The sequence below is a fragment of the Crocodylus porosus genome, unplaced genomic scaffold (genome assembly GCF_001723895.1).
Source record: "Crocodylus porosus isolate Cpor-Errol unplaced genomic scaffold, CroPor_comp1, whole genome shotgun sequence".
NCBI lineage: Eukaryota > Metazoa > Chordata > Crocodylia > Crocodylidae > Crocodylus > Crocodylus porosus.
Genome location: NW_017728943.1, coordinates 12,561,965 through 12,582,056, shown reverse-complemented (window position 1 = coordinate 12,582,056; position 20,092 = coordinate 12,561,965). Strand labels below are relative to the sequence as shown.

The window sequence follows — 20,092 nt, the reverse complement described above, 5'->3', positions numbered from 1 at the left end:
TGCATCCTTTATCAGAAATAAACCCACCTCTTCTCCTGGGCTGTGCTGGGATGTTCTGGAGGAACAGAAAAAGCACGAGTCATTCATGCTGTATGCACAGTGCCTGTGCTTGCAAGGAAAGGGCATCCAGAGGGCACTGCACAGGACACTGCAGGCTGCTATCTGTCCCTTCAGGAGGGGCTGTCCAACTTTGGAGCAGCTGGGGCTACATGCTGCACAGGCTGCACCCACGTGGGCCACAAACCCCACAGGATGCCTGCAGCATGGGTCCGCTGCCATCCCACCAGCACACCCCTCCCCATGAGAAGGGGCAGGAAGGGGAAGGAGGAGGAGGGGGAGCCCAGAGACCTTGGTGGCAGCAGCAGCTGGAGCAGTTGTGGGAGTGGTGCCCAGGTGAGAGTCCATGGGTCACAAATTAACTCCTTGTGGGCATGTGGCCTGCAGGCTGTGAGATAGATAGCCCAGTCTTCAGGTGTCCCAGTCTGGTCTAATCTCAGGGCTAGTCCTTTGTTGCCACAGCAAGCCAGGCTTCCAGCCTGTCAGATAGCTAACAGCTACAAATAAAGCCTTGGAGCACAGCCACAGCTGCAAGACAAGTCAGTGCTGCACTCCAGCATTAAGCAGGTCCAAAGCCTCCTGCAGTGGGCGGCTGCATACAGCTCTGTCTCTTTCCAAACCAGGGCTCTTGTCTCCCCTGACTTGGGGCAGGGAGGTACTCCAGGACTGAAACTGGGGTCAGCCTCTGTGTTGGGAAGGGCATTAGGCTCTTCCTCTACTCGTGCCTGGCTGGCACTGTGCAATTTGCCAGACTGGCAAGGACTGTTGGAGGTGGGAGGAGGGAAGTCTGCCTTCCTCTGTAATGTAGGGCCTGGCTCATCGTCTAAGACTCCAAGTCATCTAGGCATGATTACATTCCCTGCCAGGCAGAGGCCTAAGGCATTAACAACACCTTGGTCTCTCCTACTCTCCTCCTGGGACCCCCTGCACATTTGGAATCCTTTGGTTCTTACACAAAGCTCCTTATTGGTTATGGGGTGTCAGGCCGGTGCTCCACAATGGATGTTCTTGTTTATTCACCAAGACTTAAGACCAATTACGTTGTTACTAGTGATGGTAGAGGATTGGACACAAAGGATCAGGTGGACTCTTGCACTGCTTTGCATATATGCATTTCATAAGCACCCGAATGCAGTGGGCAGCCCCAGGGACTTGATCAGAGAACAGTGGAAAGATCAGCTTGGGGAAGGGAGGGAAACAGGTTCCTTGTAAAGTGAAAGGCAGAGAAAAACAGCACTGGGATTGTGCCCTTGTCTACTTCTTTATTACTGAGGATGAAGGGCTGAAAGGTGGGGGATCTCTTTTCAGACCTTCTCTTTTTGCTTGCTTTTTTACCTTAGCTATCCATGTCAAGCGTAGAGGCAGGGCGAGCAGAGCACAGGGCAGAATTCTGCCATCCCACGAGAGAAACTGAGAAGGAAATTGTATTTGCGCTGTTTGAAATTTGGTTTTGTTTGCATCTGTTTATTAAAGATCTCCACGCCACAGATGGCATTGGCACTGGGGCTTAGGTCTCAGTGCTGCCTCCCCAGTGAGGTCCTTTAACCAAACCAGACACCCTAGAGTCTATATTCCCAAGGTGAAAAATGAACAGACAATACTCATTTAGAAACCTCCACGCCTTTCAAATCTACTGCATCCAACACAAGATAGTAAAACAACGGGCATCTGGCCAGTTATATTAAAACAATCTTTTGCAGACCCTGTAAGATTTTTCAGCTTTCCTCCCTTCCTCTCTACCTGCTGCAGGGTAATTGAGCTGAATGAAATATCTGCAAAGTCACCCCTGGAGAAGCCAGGCCCAGCTTTCATTATCTTGCTCAGAGACTATACCAACAAAAATAGAAAGTCTAGTGTTTTGGGTTGGTTTTTTTTGCCACCCCCAGGTTCTTGCTTTGCTGAGAGACTAGCACATTTGGGGATGAGTGACAAGGTGAAAAATTCTCTGTATTTCTTTTAAAATAGCTAACTGAACATAGTGCTGGGGAAAAGCAGCCTACATTGCCAACCCTGAGGGGGTGGGGTAGTCCTGACTAGGTAGAAGCTAATCAGGTTTCCCATGCATGCCGTTTCCCACACCTGACCCAGAGAGCTCCACTGCTACAGTTCATCCAGTCCTCAACCTCTCAGGGCCCATTAACATGATGGGTGTTCCTGGGGTGCAGGCACCTGTCTCTAGTGGCCGGATTAAAACCACCAACCCACTTCTTGTAATATCTCTAATCAAATGGCTGCAGTTTTCAGTTGCCCCTGGCTTAGCCCAGATCTGAATGAGCAACCAAGGCAGGTACATGGTTTATGTATTTTATTCTCAGCCCCTGGAACAACCTACTTCCCTACTCTTACCACTGGACTAGGACAGCCTCCTTTGCATCTACACAAAAGTGGGTGTCAGGTCCTCTTTGAAGTTCACAATAGGTTGAGGCCTGCCGTACAGCTTTGTCCGGAGGGCGAGGGGCTCGCCTGGCTCTGGGTCTGTGTCAGTGACAGAACTATCACTGGAGACACAAGGGTCTTGGAAGCAGATTTCACAGTAAGGCCTGTGGCAGCAGTGAAACACCTCCTCAGAGCTGCTGCTGGAGTCAGAGTCTGGGTAGCAGTACAAGGAGGGCATGAGAGGCCGTCGCAGCTCCCGCAGAGCATCCTCCTCCTGCAGCAGGGTGTGGAGAGGATGTCGCAGAGTACTGCAATTCTTTGCTTGGTCAAGCCCCGGGTGTTTGCTGGAAACATGGTTGTGCTGCTCAGGCTGGTCCTGGCCATTGTCAGCTGGTGAGGAGGATGACGTCTGACCAAGGGACCTTCCATCACTGTGGTCACCTGCTTTGGCCTGAGGCACACATACAACCTCATCACAGCCTTGCCCACCAGCTGCCCTGCCAACAGTCTGGTTCACAACACACCAAACTAGAGGAGATGCAGAGCCAGGATAACTCGGGGGAGGGGAATGGAGCGGTATTCTCCTTCTCCGCCAGGTCATGTAAGGGCTTAGGTTCTTTTCCTGGGACCTCCACACAGACCTCCTTTCCTGCTGGGCACTGTGCCTGGCCTGTCTGGACCCCCAGGGTGAGGTCTGGGCACCAACCATGCTACCTAGGCTCAGCTCTTGCAAGATTTCCTGCAGCTTTTCACTGCTCACATAGTTGAATCTCAAGGGCTGCTCCTTCATCATTGTTGAGCTCTCTGCCTGCTTTGCTCCCTCACCCAGAGCTGCAGGGCTCTGGCTCCGTGGCCCTAATAGACTGCCTGAAATTTTCCCGCTGCTTTGAGGAACCCATTTCTCTTCGAGCCTGTTAGAGTTATATTCAGAGATGCCCAAAGAGTCACAGGGTTGTATCAGAGAGCAAGCAGGATCCTCTGGTGGGGTGCAGTGGTGGCTTGTATAACTGCTATGGTCCTGGGTGTCCCCAGCACAATCTTCTTTGCTAAGAGATACTGGGCTGCACTGTGTATGTGGAGGACTGGAACACTGCCAAGAGCCTGCCTCCTGGCCAAGGGGTATATGGTCTCCCAGGGGCTCTTCAGCACCCATGTCACAGCCACTAGGTTTAATATGGCGATTGGTGTTCTGGAGTGAAAGGGAGAGGGATGTGGAAGGAAGAGCTGGTTGCATGGGGTCGTAGCCACAGTCTGCAGACATCAGCTTCATCAGCTTCTCCTTAGCATTGTTCACTTGCTCCTGAAGGCTTTCGATCACAGCATTTTTCTGTTACCAAACAAGCAAGCATATCAGGTACACTGCAGAAAACAATGCCGATACTACACTAAGGCAGGGGATTCCAAGGCAAAGCAAGTCAGGAAGCCAGGGCCTGGGCAGAGAAAATGTTTATCTGGATGCAACCTAGCATTACATTAGTATAAAAAAGTAGCAGACAGATAACACACACCCATAAACCAGGGGAGCTTCACCCAATCTGGTGGACAACTACCCTCAAAAGAATGGGGGGTAAAACTCCACAGCATAAGATACGTTGGTTTAGCTTCATCTGTCCACAGCCAACCAGGGATAACTATTTGATAAAGGCAAACAGACTGCTACTTTCTTCCCTGCCATCTCCTGGCAAGCATCATAATAGCCATCCACTGAGCCATGCCCTCATCAATATACAAATTATACTGGAGTATGTTCATGTCTGTCCAAGCCTTGAGTCTCTCTTTTTCAGAGGAAGTGGCAATCTTTCAGATAGTTTAAAAGAAGTGAGAGGGTCTTACAGACATATAAGTGGGAAGTTCAGATAACAGCATGCAGTTGACAGAAAATGATCCCTGGGGGCCTGGTGACTGGTAAGTATAAAGGTATGCTGCAGTGTAACACTGCTTTTGCTTATGCAGATCAGAGACTTGAGACACACCCAGGAAAAGCCTCACACAGAACTACCCTCTTGCTTCCAAAATTCAGAGCTCAGGGAGTTTCACCTGCTCCCTAAAGGCTCTTGAGAAGGTCCACACAGTCTGGAAAAGCAGAAGGGCAGGCCTTTAAATATGGCCCTGAAGCTCATTCAGTCTGTTTCCTTTTGTATTCCCTTGGCTGCTCCTCCTAGTATGAATGTTCGAGAGATTACAGTTGTGCCAGTTACACAGGAATACACTGCTTCTCTAAGGACCCTAGCACATGTTCACTGAAAGGCACCATGAGATCTAATTCCCAGTTCCAACAATCAGGCCTCCTGCCCAGGGCTTGGACCACACCTGGACCTGCTATGCCTCACATACATGGCAGGAGGCATGATTTTGGGATCAGGGATCAGATACCAATCATGCTCTTTCTACTTGCCAGTGTAGGGGAAGCCCAGGTTCATGATCCCAGGCTCCTCCTGCACCACCAAGATGAAAGCCAGGTACCCACAGCCCAGCACAACCCAGAGCAGTCCAAGACCCTGGACTGTCCTGCAGCTGGGGCCAACCACTGTCAGCACTGGCTTTGTGGCAGCCATTGACATGCCTCACATTCAGTTTAAGGTGCAGTACAAACCAGCCATAAAATGATCCATGTTATGTGGAACATTTTTATGGCTGGTTTACCATTTTATGGAGCCTTAAATCAGGGGCACCTTTGATTACCATGTTAAACATGGCATAAATGTAATGAATAGAGGGGCTCTAAAAGCCAGAGCATTTCTGCATGTACAGTTTGGAGTTGCAGGAGCAACAGCCCTGCTGCTGACAAGATGCTCTCCACTGAACATACTGCACCATGGGCTGTGAGAATCAGGCCATATTGATCCATGTGCCTCATTTTATGCCCTGAGTGTGATATATTGACAAGATGATGTTTAAAAAAAACCCAATTCCTTTCCACAAGCCATCTCCAGAAGGACGCCACCGCCCTGGGAAACGACCATTGTGAGCTGTATGTAACACGGGTCTTTCAAACCTACAAATCCTTCAGCAGACAAAGGGAGAGGGGGGAGCATAGCAGAGGGAGGACAGCAGCTGCTGGCCTCTGAGACCTAGGCAGATGAGAGACGGAGGCTGCTCTTTCTACCATTATAAGCTGCCCGAGAGAGCATGTTACCTCTGTAAGCAGCCGCCTCATGGAGTTCTTTTCCCCAATCAGCTGGTATATCTGCTCTTCGCTGTACATGGAGAGAAAGCTCTTGCTGGGGCTGTTAAAATATTTTGCCATGTGGTTAATGGTTTGGCTCTCTTCTTCTTCAAAGGATTTCCAGTGTCTGAGCTGTTGAGCACAAGGAGGCCATTATGTACGTGACATGTATAGATTATACAAACAGAGAGAGAGACAGATAGACAGATGCCAAAAAAGACAGAGACCAAGGGACAGCAGTGGAGACAAAGGAAGGATGTGACAGGCAAGCAGAGAGAGACGGGGCAAACTCACCCACCCCCACCCATCAAACTGCTATTCCCCTCCCCTGTGTAACCTGCTGGGGACAATGCTGACACCACAGTTCAGAGATACTGTGTTGCTTGGACTGCCCCATATCTATGTATCTGAACCAGGGGTAGGCAATGTTTTTTGGTGGGAGTGCCGAAAACAACACAGTGTCTACCTTGGAAGGTGCCGGAGTGCTAACATGCCGGAGCCCAGAGCAGTTGTTTGCAGCCTCCTGGCTACAGCCCGCCCACGGAGCCCTATCTCCTTGCAGCAGGGCTTGCAGCCCCCCAGCTGCCTGCTGGGAGCAGCCTGGGCTCCGCGGCTGGCAGCAGCTGCTTAGAGCCAGGCTGGCGGTGGTGTGCCGAGCAAAATGGCCTTGCGTGCCGTGCTTGCTGACCCCTGATTTGGACCAAAGCCTCACACTGCTGAGAGAGACAGTTAGAGCCTGTATATGCTACAACCTCCAACTATGTGGTAAAACAGGCCTCCTCTGAGTCAGTAGCAGAAAAAGGCAGCATCTCTCTGTCTCTCTTGCTCGCGCACACACACACACACACACACTTTCTTACTTCTGAATCATAAGTGACAGGCTGAAAGCCAACAGCGTTTCACCTCTGCATTTTTACTGGTATCAGAACAAACATCATAAGCATAAATACTGCCATCCTGGGTCAGTCCACAAGTCCCTGTAGCCCAGCATCCTCCCATGAGTGCACAGGGTGGATGCTAAGGGAAGAGCATGTTCACTCAGGCAGCCGTCCCCTGCCTCTTAGGGGGCACATCGAAACTCCAACCATTCATCCATCTCTGATGAGCAATGCAACAGCAAACCCATTAGGAAAAGCAAGCTGAATAAAAACGAAAAGGGAATTAAAAGGTTTGAGCGGAATAAAATGCTTGTGCTTCCAGGTCAACCACAGAGAAAGTGAGCACGGACACAGTATATGATGCACTGCCCAGGACAGTTACAGCACATGAAATCAGCTCCTCCTTTGCTACCCTGAAATGTTTTATTATTTGACGAGCTCCAACAACAGGGCAGACATTTTCAGAGACGGTGGGTACGCTCCAGGTCCCAAAGACCTTAATCACACTGAGGACTTGGTAATTGTACTGCAGCAACTGGAATGGCAGGGGGACTGCAGGGCAGGAGTGAAGGGCACAGGCAGAGCTGTGTGGGGAGCCCAGGGCTGAGACAGCAAGGTGGAGGGAGGTGAAGGGGTGGTACAGGGTAGGAGGGAGGGCATCAGTAGAGAAAGAGCCATTCTTTTCTACACCCCCTGCCGTAGCAATGAAGTTTGGTACCTGGGGCAAGCCCGCAGTGGCAGCCCATTCTCATCCTTCACACAGATCCAGGGGGCACAAGCCCCTGTGCTTGCCCAGGAGTGCATGCAGCAGCAGGATCCACCTTTTCCCCATCTTCGCGCCCCCCCACAAACAAGTCATTTGTGGATCCATATCGCGCCCTGCCCAGGCTGAGCAGCACCTGTTGGTGCCCCTTCACTTTGACGTCTGGGGAGTCATCCCATTCACCCCCACTTTGCTGTGGCATTGTCTACACCTGACTGAAAGTTATCTCCATTCTGCTTCTAGCCCCCGCTTCATTTCCTGGGGCCCTAAAACTCCCTCATGCACAAATATCAAACCAAATCATCAACCCTTTCCTCTGGTCCCTCAATTCTAGCAGCAGAGGTATCTGATTCCTTATCACCAACTGCAGCCAGCATGGCAGTTTTCTCCTGGAAACACTGGAACTAAAGAGCAGAGACATCCTGACAACACCCTCCCCCATCCCCACTGGGGAGCTGAGCTTTCCACTCTGAGCTGGAAAAGGGCAGACCTCCCAGGGGACCACAGCCTCCACTGTCAGCCCTGGAGCCTCTGAGCTTGATGAGTCTGCCTATACTGCAGCACCCGGGGCTCAGCCAGTGTGAGAGGCTTGCTGTGAGAGAGAAGGAGGAAGGAATGGAGGGAGGCTGATGGTCTCAGCACTGTGATGAAGGTCTGGAATAAGAAGCTGAAGAGAATGGCTGCCTTAGGCACCAAGAGGAAGAGGCTAGTTGCCCTAGGCACCAAGCCCAGAGTGCAGGAGTGGCACAGGCCCTGGGCACCAGCAGACACTGTTGGCATGGCACCTCCTATGGCTGTTGGCAGTGATCTGTCCCAGTGTGATCCCCCAAGGGCTGTCCCTCCCCTCTATGCATGTCAGGGGAGGAGAGCAAAGCACTAGTAGCAGTGGAGAAGGCAGAGCCTGGCTGCTAGCAGAGCTGAGAGGACAGCAGGTGGCTACTGCAAAGTCTTTCCACCCCCATCTGCCTGGTCCTCCCCTCCCCCTACCTTGGATGGTGACTCCTTAAGCACCTGACACAGCCTGAGAGGAGCATGGAGGGAGGTGGTTCCCTGCCTGGCAGAGCAAAGGAGGGTAGTGGAGGCTTTAGTCACCAAACCACACAAGCAGGGGCAGAGCCACAGAGGAACTGGGCAAAGCCACCAGAGCCATGGGGCAAGTGGAGAAGGGGAGGGGAGAAGCTGCTGGAGTCTGGGGCTGGGAGAGGCAAAAGCACTGAAGTTTATGTGTGTGGTGCTACTGGGAAGGGGTGCATAAATAGATGGTGACTTGGGGCACATTGGAGATTTTGAGAGAGCAGCAAGAAGGGCTGGAAAAGGGCTGGGGCCTTGGAGCTGTGGATGGGACCCCCCAGCTATCACGAGTACCTGGGTTCCCTGGAACCAGGCCTTCAAGCCCTGCCAGAGCCAGCTCCGCTCTTCCACTGGTGAGTTGTGTTGGTAGAAAAGCATGCGAAAAACAGTGCTGGCAGGGATGAGGGAAGAAGGATTGCACTGGTTTCCATTTGGCAGGATATGAAATGGACTCACCTTCTGCTGTTATTCTGGGATGCTTTAAATCAACACTGAAGCAAACGTAACAATTTTCAAAACTGCATCAACACTGTTCACTTGCTGAAAAATTCACTTATTGATTTGGACAGAATTTTGCTGCCAAAAATGGTTGCAAGAAGATTTAGCCAAAAACCAGAAGATTTCCCTAATGCCCATAATTTTTCACATGGAGATTCATTTATCCTTTTAAAAACAAGCTGCTTTTTTTATTTAAAAAAAATGTGTAGAAAGGCTCTGTCTAAGGGTTTCCCTCCTGCCCTGAACCCCATCTCCCCTGCTATCTCAGCACACTGCTCTGCCAGTGCCCTCACTGCTGCCCTACATTCCCACAACTCCGCTGAAGTGAACCGGATGGTCAGACCAGGTTCTGTCTGCTCCATGTTGACACCAGAGAAGCCCAGGAACATTTTGTGAGGTCAGATAGGTCTATGGTGTTGAGCCTCCATGTGTCAGGTTACTGTGTCTACCAAGGAAGGAATACTTATGTTGTTTCCAGGGTTTGAATATGGCAGGAAGCAGTAGGGCAGCCCCTAAGTTGTCACCATCTTCTCCAGAATCTCAAATTTCATTAAAGACAGAGCCAGGGCCCAGAAGCAGCATAAGTGAAGGTAATATAAATGCAAAGAATCAGACACCAGAAAACTTATTTCATCCATGCGACTGACCAGGCACCAATAAGAATAAATCTCAGCTGGTGTCAGCTTGGCCAGATTTGGACTAGTGAGCAGTGTCAGATACGGAAGGTGTGATATTCCACAATGAGCCACTCATTTTTTCCTCCTGGAGCCTGGCATGTTTGGATCGCCATGCTATCCCCATGAGCAAGAATGATTCTTCCAGGAAATATCCACAGCACTTATCAAAATCTGAGGTGGCCTTTCAGACCAGACACTTTGGGCAGAGCTGATTTCATACCTGAGGAACAAAGACGAAACAGTTGATAGTGGTCGTGCAGACAAAGATGCCTCCGGATGTAAAACCGAAGACCACGTTGGGCCACGTGTAGAAAAATCGGTTAGCTAGTAAGACAGTCCCAGTAGTGAGGAAAACGAGGTTGACGCTGACAATGAGTGTCAAGGACTGATTCACTGGTGGAGAGCTGACATTATCTGTCAGACCAGCCAGGTAGGTGCCACAGATCAACAGGATGCCCTGGAATCCAAAAACAGAGACAAAGGGCTTTGGTCTGGAGAAGAGATTTTACTGATGTAGAGTGTGGAAAATAACAGCCAGATGCAGACATCTCCCCTCTCTCCCACCCCACACTGAGCCAACAGGGCTTAAATACATTCAGTGAAATCTTAATTAATGCCATTTGATCTATAATGCAGACATCCAGCGTGACACATCAGCTCAGCAGCAAGGACTCTGCAAGCTGCTGTAGGTCAGAATTAGGGTGCTCTGGCTGAGCTGGGTAGGGAGTGAGAGCAGGAGAGGATCTGTGGGGTGGGGGAGCTTCAGTTCATGACTGAGGGGCAGTAGTAGCATGATGAGTGCAAAGTCGAGGATGAGACCAGCAGGGGAGGCAGGTGACCAGGTCTGAAGTGCAATCAGATCTCTAGAAGAGCCCAAAAGGAAAGCTCACACTGAGGAGTCTTTAGACTAGGTATATGCCAGAGACATGAATATTAAGTAGAGAGGGAAATCACCGCTGTTGCCATCAAAGAGCAACAGGCACAACTCCAGGAGCTGCCTGTAAATTCAGAGAGAAGGGGCAAGCGAGATCAGAAACAGGAAATATTGCATGAGAGAGAAGAGGATGTAATGCTGCATGTTTAAGTAGGACTCCAGGAAAGTCTTGGCCTGAAAAGCACCATCATTTCCCCTTCTCTTTGCCACTCCGAGTGAAGTGAGGGTGGGTGGAAGGTGCTAAAGAAGGATTGGTGGCTCTCTGTCCCCAGGACAGGCAGCAGGAACTCCACCTGTACAATGGCTCGCATAGGCTCCAACTTTTATTTTTGCCGGGGGGGGAGGGGCCTAAGATGATGGACATGTGGAAACTTTTACACATTTCAGGTCACAGCCCTCTTTCCAAGAAGGGTCAAGGCCCTTGGGACCCCATATGCTCAACTCCACTCACTGATGGTCAACAGTCCTGCTCTGTGAGTGAGAGGGGGGCTCAGTCTCCCAAGTCCATGAGCCTCTACTGGGATTGCCAGCAAGGCAGCTCAGTTAGCCTCATTTTGACTGTTTCCATGAAATGGATGCCTCTTTCAGGGCACTGGAAGGAGGCTCAGGCTTGTTTCACACAGGCCACTGAGCAGATCATTCTCGACCATGAGCCCTTTTGTGCAAATGAGGGGAAAAAAAAAAAAAAAAGAGAGAGACTTACTACAGTCCTGGAAACAATAAACAGAGGACATACTAGAGCAGGGTGCCAAACTTATGGCCTGTGGGCCAGATCCAGCCCACTGAGCTGTGTTATGTGACCCGCAGGGTTCCCAGAGGGGCAAGGAATTCAGGGCACTGCGTTGGCAATGCATGTCAGTGGTGGTGGTAAGCAATGGCTATGTTAACTTCACGACTTCTGCCATCATGTCCAGATTCAGCCTGCAAGAAGCCCTGTGCTTTATGTAGAGTTTAGACTATGGCTTCTATAGGATGGTTTGAATAGGAATGACCTTGCTTCAGGCAGGGGGTTGACTAGATGGCCTCTGGAGGTCCCTTCCAGCTGTCACTTACATTGGGGTATCCAGGATGAAACTCAGAAGTCAAAGAAATTATACTGGTAAGAAACCCTGTTGATAGCCTCACAGCTGGGTTCGATGTATTATTAATCGTGGGCACTTACATCAGCAAAAACAGAAGGCATTCCCAGGGATGCAGCTATAAAAATAATCCATCTAGACTTTGAGGCAATATAATACAGAATAGGGGCAAAGCTGCTGATGTGGATGATCAGCAGCTCTGATGACCAATGGGCATGTCTACACATCACTGTACGGTAATATTGCTATGGCATCATGCTCTAGTACTTCCTTTTGGATACGTAGACACGCCCAATAGGTATATCATCATGGTGAGCAACCAGAGAGCTACTTATATATCATATGCTGAAGGAACCTCAACGCACAAGACATTTTGGAAGAAGGGTCTAACTAAAGGTCTAACTAAAAACACCTTTCTGAAACACTTCCAAAAGCCTGAAATGTACATGTATAATTCTATCTATCTATCTATATATATATAAAGGGCTTAGTCTGTCTGTCTGTGTGTCTGTACTGGAGGGCGGCTTACTGAGTTTTGGTGAGAGTTGAGGGCCACATGGGTAGCCCCGCCCCTTGACAGGTGTCTTGCCCCCTGGTTGCCATCTTGTGACTGGAAGTCCTGCCCTCTAACCCCTGACCCTTGCCACCAGAAGTACTCCTTTCAACAAGGGGTTTTGCCATCTCTGAACCAGAAAAATACCAAATTATAGTCTAAAAATAAAACATCTATAACATTCATTAATTTGATTTAAAAAAATATTTTTGTCCTGATTTACATGTGTTTGTGTAGTGTTTTACATAGAAGTGATTGCACAATAGTTTAAAATGAAGCCTTACTCTTGTATATTGTGGGGGGGTGCAGGAGTGGGTATAGGTTTCTGGGGGGTTGTAGGTGTGTGGGGTGTGGGGGAGGGTGTGAGTGTGTCTGGGGATTGGATAGGTGTGGGGGGTGTGGGTGAGGGAACGTGGGTGTGTGTGTGGATATGTGGGGTGTGGGTGGGTATGGGGTTTGTGGGGGCTCTGTGTGTGGGGGTCTGCATGTATGACAGTGCAAGGGTGTGTGTATGTGGGACTCACCCTATAAGCACTCATGTGCGCACGTGCACACACACACACACACACTCTCTCTCTCTCTCCCCCCACATTGCACATACACACACAGTCTGTCCCTCCCTCCCTACACACACACACCTCCCTCCCTACACAGACATACCATCCACACACACACACACACACAAACACACACACACACTGTCCCTCCCTCATTGCCCTCTCTGTCTCTCTCTCCCCTTCCCTCATTGCACTGACACGCACACACACAGAAACACCTCCCCTTCTGCTCCTAGTTCTGGAGTACTGGTGCGGGCCCCTTACTCCAGTGGACCAGTGATCCAGCTGGGAGCCACGTGGTGTTGGAGTGGTGGGTGGGCAGGAAAATGGAAGCTACATGCAGGGAAAGTGGCAGTGAGCAGGCAGGAGCATAGGGTCCGCACCAGTGTCCCCGGGTCAGCACTGGCAGGGCCCAGAGCAGGGTGGCAGCAGCATGGGGCTGGGCCAGCAGGAGTACTATAGAGCCAGGCCAGTTCCCCGCATCTCTGTGGTGGCACAGCCTGCCCTGGCTCCATAAAGCCCCTGCCGGCCTGTGACCCGCGCTCCTGCTACCCCACTCCAGGACATGAGCACAGGCCCTGCACTCCCCCCTGCCTGCCGCCACTCTCACCGGTTTCCTGCCCGCTGCTGCAGTGCTCTCACACCATGTGGTTCCCAGCTGCCAGGCCAGACCACAGGACTCAACAGGAGCTGGCTTGGCCTGGCCCTGAGGACCGGGGCAATGGCTCGCGGTCCTCCCCTACCTCCCTCCTCCCATGTTCTTATCTGAATTTCCCTCTCAGGGGGAGGGAACAGCTCCATGGTCCCAGGCCAAAAGCCTCTGCTAGGCAGAGGCTTCCAGCTGGGGGGACAGGTGGGGTGGGGGTGAGGCAGGGCCAGGTGGGCCTTGCTGCTGGGTCCTTCTGCTGGCTTCCTCTGGTTCCTACTGCCCCTGATTTCCATCATCTTTGACAGGCAGCCAGGAGCAGATAAATATTAATTTTCTAAATTTTTTAGGGGCCCATGGGTTGGATAGAGTGGCCTGGTAGACCAAATATGGCCCACAGGCTGTATTTTGTCTGCCCTTGGGCTAGCGTCTTTCCCACAGAGACAAACCCAATGTGATTATTTTCAATATTTTTCTGATGCATAGGTTCAGGGTCTGAATTGTGTAGTGTATCGGAGTGGTGGAATGTTATCTCAAGGCTTTCTGGAAGAAGCAAATTCTGAGGAGGGATCTGAACGTGGTGAGGGAGGTCATTTGACATTCAAGGAGACAAGGATGGAGATGTCTTCAAGCATCATAAAGTGGCTTGGAAGGAGGCTGAGAGATGAGATTAGGGAGAAAACCCCAAAAGGGGGCTTTTGTGAGACAGTTTAGCAGGAGAAAGAAGGAAAACACAGAGCTAGGATGAGATGAGTTGGAAGGACCTTCAAGAAGAGCATTAGCAGCTTGAATGCAAAGTTGGGAGGCAGCCAGGGAAGGCAGAGTGGCCAAGAAGCTGAAGCAGGAAGAGAATTTTAGCAGTAGCAGCACCACATTGCAGCCAGACTGTTTAGAGATGAGATGAGAGGCAGGGTTCGATAAAGAGGTTACATACCTTAAATCCTAAAATGAGAACGAGCCAGAGGTCAGAGTAAAGTGACGCACAGAACTGCATCCTGCTCACTGAACACGTCACACCTTTCTCAGTTGCCTAGGAGGCAAGCATGACACAGACATGAAGGCTCCTGTCCCCTAACCACAAGGTGGGCCAGGCAAATGGGCAGATACATGGGTTTATGAGGGTAGGTAGACTACTTATTTCAAAATGAAAAAGCAAAAGCATGTGTGGCTGTAGGGAGAGTGCTGCTGACAGTGAAGAATTCAAGACAGAGAGAAAGACACACACGTGGGGTTTGGTTGTTTTCTACCCAAAAGGCTGATTCCAACTATATCTGCAGGAGAGTAGTACATCCCAGACAGACGTCACTGGGTAGTGCAAAGGGTGTTGGGTGAAACCTGCAATGGTACCCAACCAAAACTCTGGATCTAGAACTTGCTTTCCAGCTCTGGGCATCTTGGGGCTGGAAACTCCTATCTGTCTAAGGGGCTGAATAACAACCCAGCTTGCAGTGGCCTCAGGAAGCCCGAGTTCTGCGCTGTAGGCACTTTATTTATCACACACAACCATCCACCAACATGTTGGGGACACAGAGAACTGTGGAGATAAACCACAGCAAGGCACAGGCACAGAGGCGCAGTGCTCAGCACCCAGCCCTTGTCCCCCTTACCCTCATGGATGCGCTGAGGCTTCGGAAACACTGAACTGGATCAGAGAAAACCCATGTCAAGAGAAGAATGGCATCTGCAAGCACCAGCACTGCCACCATCACCAGCAGCTGGAGGTCTTTGATAATCTGCAACACAGGGACAGACCATGTGCCAGACTGGGGTGGAGGAGAGTCTATGGCATCAAGCTCTCACAGCCCCTTTGCAAGCACTTCTTTCCCCGGACATAGTGCAACTCTGCAGTTTATTCCATGTCGAGTGGACCCTCCCAGTTACATCACTAGCTGCTTCCAAGCTGTATTACCTCCAGCAGGCCCAGCTGGGATTGCAGCTTGCTCTGTAGTTACCTCTCAGAGGCACAGCTAGAAAATATGTGCAATGACACATTCAACACTGAACAGGGTTTATTTGCCCATAGGAATAGGACAAGCAGGGAGAAAAGGGTTAACAATATAAAGGCCCACATGCACATCATCTTACCTAAACTTGCCATCCTGTGCAAGTGGAGGTTGGGGCTGAGGTGCCCTGGTTACTGCAGGCTGTGTTTCTCTGCCAAGCCCTGGCTCTCTTCTGGGACTCAGCTTTTTACTGCTTCCAAGATCTTTTACTGGATAGCTTCTCCCCATCCCCTTGCAAGCTTCTTGGGTTTAAAGCTGGAGATAACCCCCACACCTGTCCCATGGGACTAGCCAGATCCTGGCTCCCCCCATGGAGGACAGCTTCTTAGCACTTATCAAAGGATGGCTGCTCACACACAGCAGCTTTTGGCTCCTGCGGTCCAAACCTGGCTCCTAGTGATGGAGTTCCTCACTCACCATTTCATCAACTACACAGCGATTACTAAGTCCACAGACAATGTACAGTACAGTCGCAACTTACATGTATTTAACTTATGTGAATTCAGCTTTATGTGCTCAGCTGCTGGGGCTGGCTGATGGGTGCCGGCTGGGGCACGGTGCATAGTGCGGCGCTGCATGGCACCGTGTGGTATTGCCTGCACGTGCCGGCATGGCTGGGGGGCTGCGGGGCTCATGCTCAGCTGGCTGCCTTGTCTGGGCCCGGCTGCAGCAGTGGCTGCTTGGTGCCGAACCCAGCGATTTTAGCTACATGCGATTTCAACTATATGCGCTGACTTCAGAATGTAACCCCCGCATAAGTTGCGATTGTACTGTACAGCATTGCTGGACGCTGATACAGACATCTCCCACGTGCCAGGCCTTCTCTCTCCCATGTGGAGGAGGGGGTCTTCCAATTAACTTTTCTGCACACACTGCACATGGTCCAGCCTCTTCCTGAGGTGGCTTTGCTAGGCACACAGGGTCAGGAATACTTGCACTTGTTCTCATAACAGCTCTAGGCCTGAGTGAGAACCCAGGCCCAAGTAAGTCTGAGCCCCAGGCAGGACTGGAATCCAAGTCCCCACAGACAGGTCTCTCACTCTGCAACATGTAGAACCAAAATGCAGGGTGCCAGACCACTCCCCTTCACTCTCTCAGCAAACTCAAAAGTGTTATAAATGTCCAAATTCCAAAGCCTGAAAACAGCAGTTATAACAAGGCCCAGGAACTTGATCCAGCTGTTTGAAAAAAGACCCTCCCTCCACCCCCACAACAGTGCAGAAAACTGGAGTTTGAGCTCATCATGCTCAAGGAACGGGGTCTAAGTATTGCTTGTGGTGCCACAAACTGCACAACCCATTCACTGTGCCGCAAATTAGCAGCATGGAGGGGGTTTTTTGACACCAGGATATCCTGGTGTCAAAAAAAAACAAACCCCAAAAAACACGCTGCTGAAAAAAGAGGTGTGGCACATGTGGCAGCGCATGCACCAGCAGAAAGGGAGCCTGGCCAGCCAGAGCCATGTTCTGGCTGCTGGCCAGACTCCAACCAGTGAGATCACTGCCACTGCTGCCCTGGGAGGCCCCCAGGACCCCAGATAAGGCTGCTGTTGCCAGCAAAGGTGCACCAGCCTCCCTTATCCTACCTCCCCTACCTCAGATTTGTGCTACTGCTATTTTTGCTGCAGCAACCACACCACTGCCTGTGGGGACATACCCAGAATGTCCATTGGTAAGTACACATGGATGGACATCCCCACCCCAAAACGCATGACCTTTTACACTGTTCTTATGGGGGAGCCTTTTCACTCTCACTTTGCCCCAGGGCAGATGACTGTGCAAGGCAGTGGGAAATGAGACCAAACCATGCTCACAGCTTTCTTACCCAACTGAGTGAGCCTCCACCTCCTTCCCCCAAACCCCGAAGTCACCACATTTCCCATGGTCTCTAACTTAGAGCTCATCCACACATCCTGCAAACAACATGGAGCCCTACTGGGTTGGTATGCAACTTTCCATGATTCCTCAGTGCAGCCAGAGAGGGGAGGGCCCAGTACCTCAAACCTAGAGAAGTCTCTTTGCTTTGCTGCCGAGAGTGTATGCAATGGGTATGCAATGGGTACTCACCACCCTCTTGTCAGGAACCCGCTGGGTGAACACTCTGTACAGCCGCCAAGATTTTCCCAGGACAGGACCAAGGACAAGAGAAGTCCCCACACACAGCAAGCAGAGTCTCACCTACAGGCAGAAGGCGAAAAGAGTGAGTGATGGGAGTGGATGTTCCCCAGACAACATACAGTGACACTCAGGAGTCTTTTTTCCCTGCACTGCTTCCCCTTTGCTCCTGAGGTAGGAGGTCCATATCCCCTTCCCTGGGCCCAACAGAGTTCCCAGCACCAGAGGAAGGAAAGCTGGTGAACAGGAGCTCTGTATCATATTGCTAGAAGACAGAAAACCTGGATCTAGCAGGCTGAGAAATTCATCAGTCCTTGTACAGGAGACCTCCATGTCAGGGTACCTGTGTGGGCAGTGGCCTATCCACCTCAGAGGCGACTACTACTCAGAGAAGTCAACTAGTGATGCCATTTCCCAGGAAATTGCTGTAACCATCATGTTACTAGCCACCAGCTAGAGAGGTGACAGGAACCACATGTGGACTGGGACTGTGCCACATGCCTGCCCCAGTCCCCCACCAGGGCCAGTAGCTAGATATCCAGGACATGGAGCAGAGCAGAAGGAGCAAACCAATAGGCAGGAGCAGGCAGGAGGTTCCTCATGAAGCAAACAGACCAGAGCTGCCTAAGGGTGACAGATGTGCCCACTAGAACTGGAGCACCTCTATAATGCTAGCAGGGACCTCCATCAATTAGCTGCACAACCTCCCTGCCTCTGACTCCCCACCACATTGGCCTCAAGTGCTGGATGCTCTCACTCTGCAGTGCTCCCCTTTCTTCCCCTCACTTTACAGGAGAGGCCCAAGATTAGGACCCAGGGTTTACCTGCATGGAGTGGGGGTGGTATTTCCATACAGATTCCTAAGTTTGATTTGCACTCAGGGAATGGCCTGGCTGCCTGTGAGATCTGTGCTACACATAGGTAAGCAGCTGCTGTGAAGGGTCCCCTCCTCACTGACACACACATTCTGTACGACACCTTTACAGGTCAAGGAGCCTTCCTGCCAGTCTGCAGGAGCACACTGCTGAAATTCCCTACCCCTCACCCTTCCCTTTATGGCTTGTCTAGCAGCCATAGCAGGATGCTGCTGGAGTGTGTCCCCAACCCCATATTGCATACCAAAGTGGCAGAGCCCCCTGGGACATGCCAGCTATTAATGGGGCCCCAGCAGCTGGTAGGAGGTACAGGTGCCTCTACCAGATCTTTTTGGTGGCTTTCCAGCAGGGAAGTGCTAGTCTACCAGTGGAAAAAAGGGGTTCTGCCCTGTGGGCTATCCAGAGATTAAGCTATCTTGTATAGCCCTGGCCCTAAAGGCATTACTAGCCCTCATCCTTGTTTTGGCTATGTCAAAAAGTGAAGGCTGCTGGATAGAAAGTGTGTGGTAGCTCTTTATGCACATGAAAAACAGGCTTGCCATGGGGGTCATGAGAGAAGAGGCGGGGGGGAGGGGTCAGAGCTCAGTAGGTCACAACTCAGGAAGTGTGCTTGCTTGTGTGTGTGAGCTATACACCCATCTCTCCCAGCTGAGACCAATTCAACCCCAACCCCAACTGCCTCACCCACCTGAACCAGCACTTCCATCGAGGTCCCAGAAAACAGGTCCTGCTCCTGCATCCCAAAGAGGTAAGCACTGATATAGGTGAAGCTGCTGCCCAGCAGGGTCACGATGTTTAGATTGGGACTGGACATCTTCACAATCCTCCAGGGAACAGAGCGACAGTTACGAGAAGGACAGTTCACTTCATAAGTGGAGCTGGGCCACCCGCCATGGCATTAATACATGCCAGTAAGGAGGCCCTCTGACTTGGCTACTGCTGCCCCCCTGAAACAGCTTCCCCTACACATCTGATGAGCTTCTGCAGTTACAGCGGCACTACCAGGCCTCCATTATTGGTGCAGTCGAATACCTCACTATCCTCAATGTATGGGTCTTCCTGACACTCCTGGTATCCCCATTTTACAGTCCAGAGAGATGAGTACTGGAACCAATGCTGCTATGGGAACACATGTGCACTTCCCTATACTAAGTTCCATCTTGCTTGTTTGGGTACCAGCAGAGAGCAGCGTAGACAGGGTATCACATGCACTGGTCACCCAGTAAAGGCCCATGCTGGAGCCAGCACTGCCACAGCTTCCCTGTGATCAGTACACTTACCCACTGAGCTAGGGTGAATCTCTGTGCCCTGCAGCCACCTCTCTCATGCACACTGCACAGACATGGCTGACGTGGCCTACCCAATGTCATGCAGGAAATCTGTTGTGTGTGAACATGCTTCTCCCAGGCTCTACTCTGAACCTCACTTCTCTATCACAGGAGGGCAGGTGTCAGAGAGAGAAAACCCATGATAGAATAACCAATGGCCTCACTCCAGTTCTTCATTTGCTAGTGCTGTATTTGGCTTACTTTCCAGTGCCCCAAGTGAGCAGGCTTTAATCCCTTCCCTTAAAGAAGCCACACCACAGTTCAAACTGTTTTCCCCAATAGTCAGCCTACAGCTCCCCTCCTTTCACTTCCACCCCTGACTTTTGGTTGCCCCTATCAGTAGGACAGCAAGTAAATCTTCCCCAACCTTTTCACCCCTCAGATCCCTGCTGACTGGCAACATGGCACACTCCTTGGTCACTCCTGTCAGACAAGAAATTTTACACTCCAGATCTCACCTCACAAGCCAGACCCTTCATTCTCTGATAATATTTAGTGCTATTCTTCCAACTCTCTC

General features: G+C 50.9%; 1 protein-coding gene across 4 annotated transcripts in view; it reads right to left on the bottom strand.

The window, feature by feature from the left end:
• Positions 1 to 1,500: 1,500 nt before the first annotated feature.
• The window catches only part of GPR156 (G protein-coupled receptor 156), a 25,650-nt gene continuing 7,058 nt past the window's right edge, over positions 1,501 to 20,092 (bottom strand). For 2 of the 4 annotated variants that reach the window (XM_019548711.1, XM_019548712.1), the window contains exons 4-9: positions 17,325 to 17,435; positions 14,863 to 14,988; positions 14,190 to 14,285; positions 9,707 to 9,943; positions 5,570 to 5,731; positions 1,501 to 3,760 (exon numbers count right to left, since the gene is read on the bottom strand). In XM_019548711.1, the coding sequence (XP_019404256.1) occupies positions 2,432 to 3,760; positions 5,570 to 5,731; positions 9,707 to 9,943; positions 14,190 to 14,285; positions 14,863 to 14,988; positions 17,325 to 17,435 (2,061 nt within the window). In that variant the 3' untranslated portion in view covers positions 1,501 to 2,431. Of the gene's footprint in view, positions 3,761 to 5,569; positions 5,732 to 9,706; positions 9,944 to 14,189; positions 14,286 to 14,862; positions 14,989 to 17,324; positions 17,436 to 18,935; positions 20,073 to 20,092 lie in introns of those variants that run through there. The other 2 variants (XM_019548714.1, XM_019548713.1) reach the window with 2 other exon arrangements.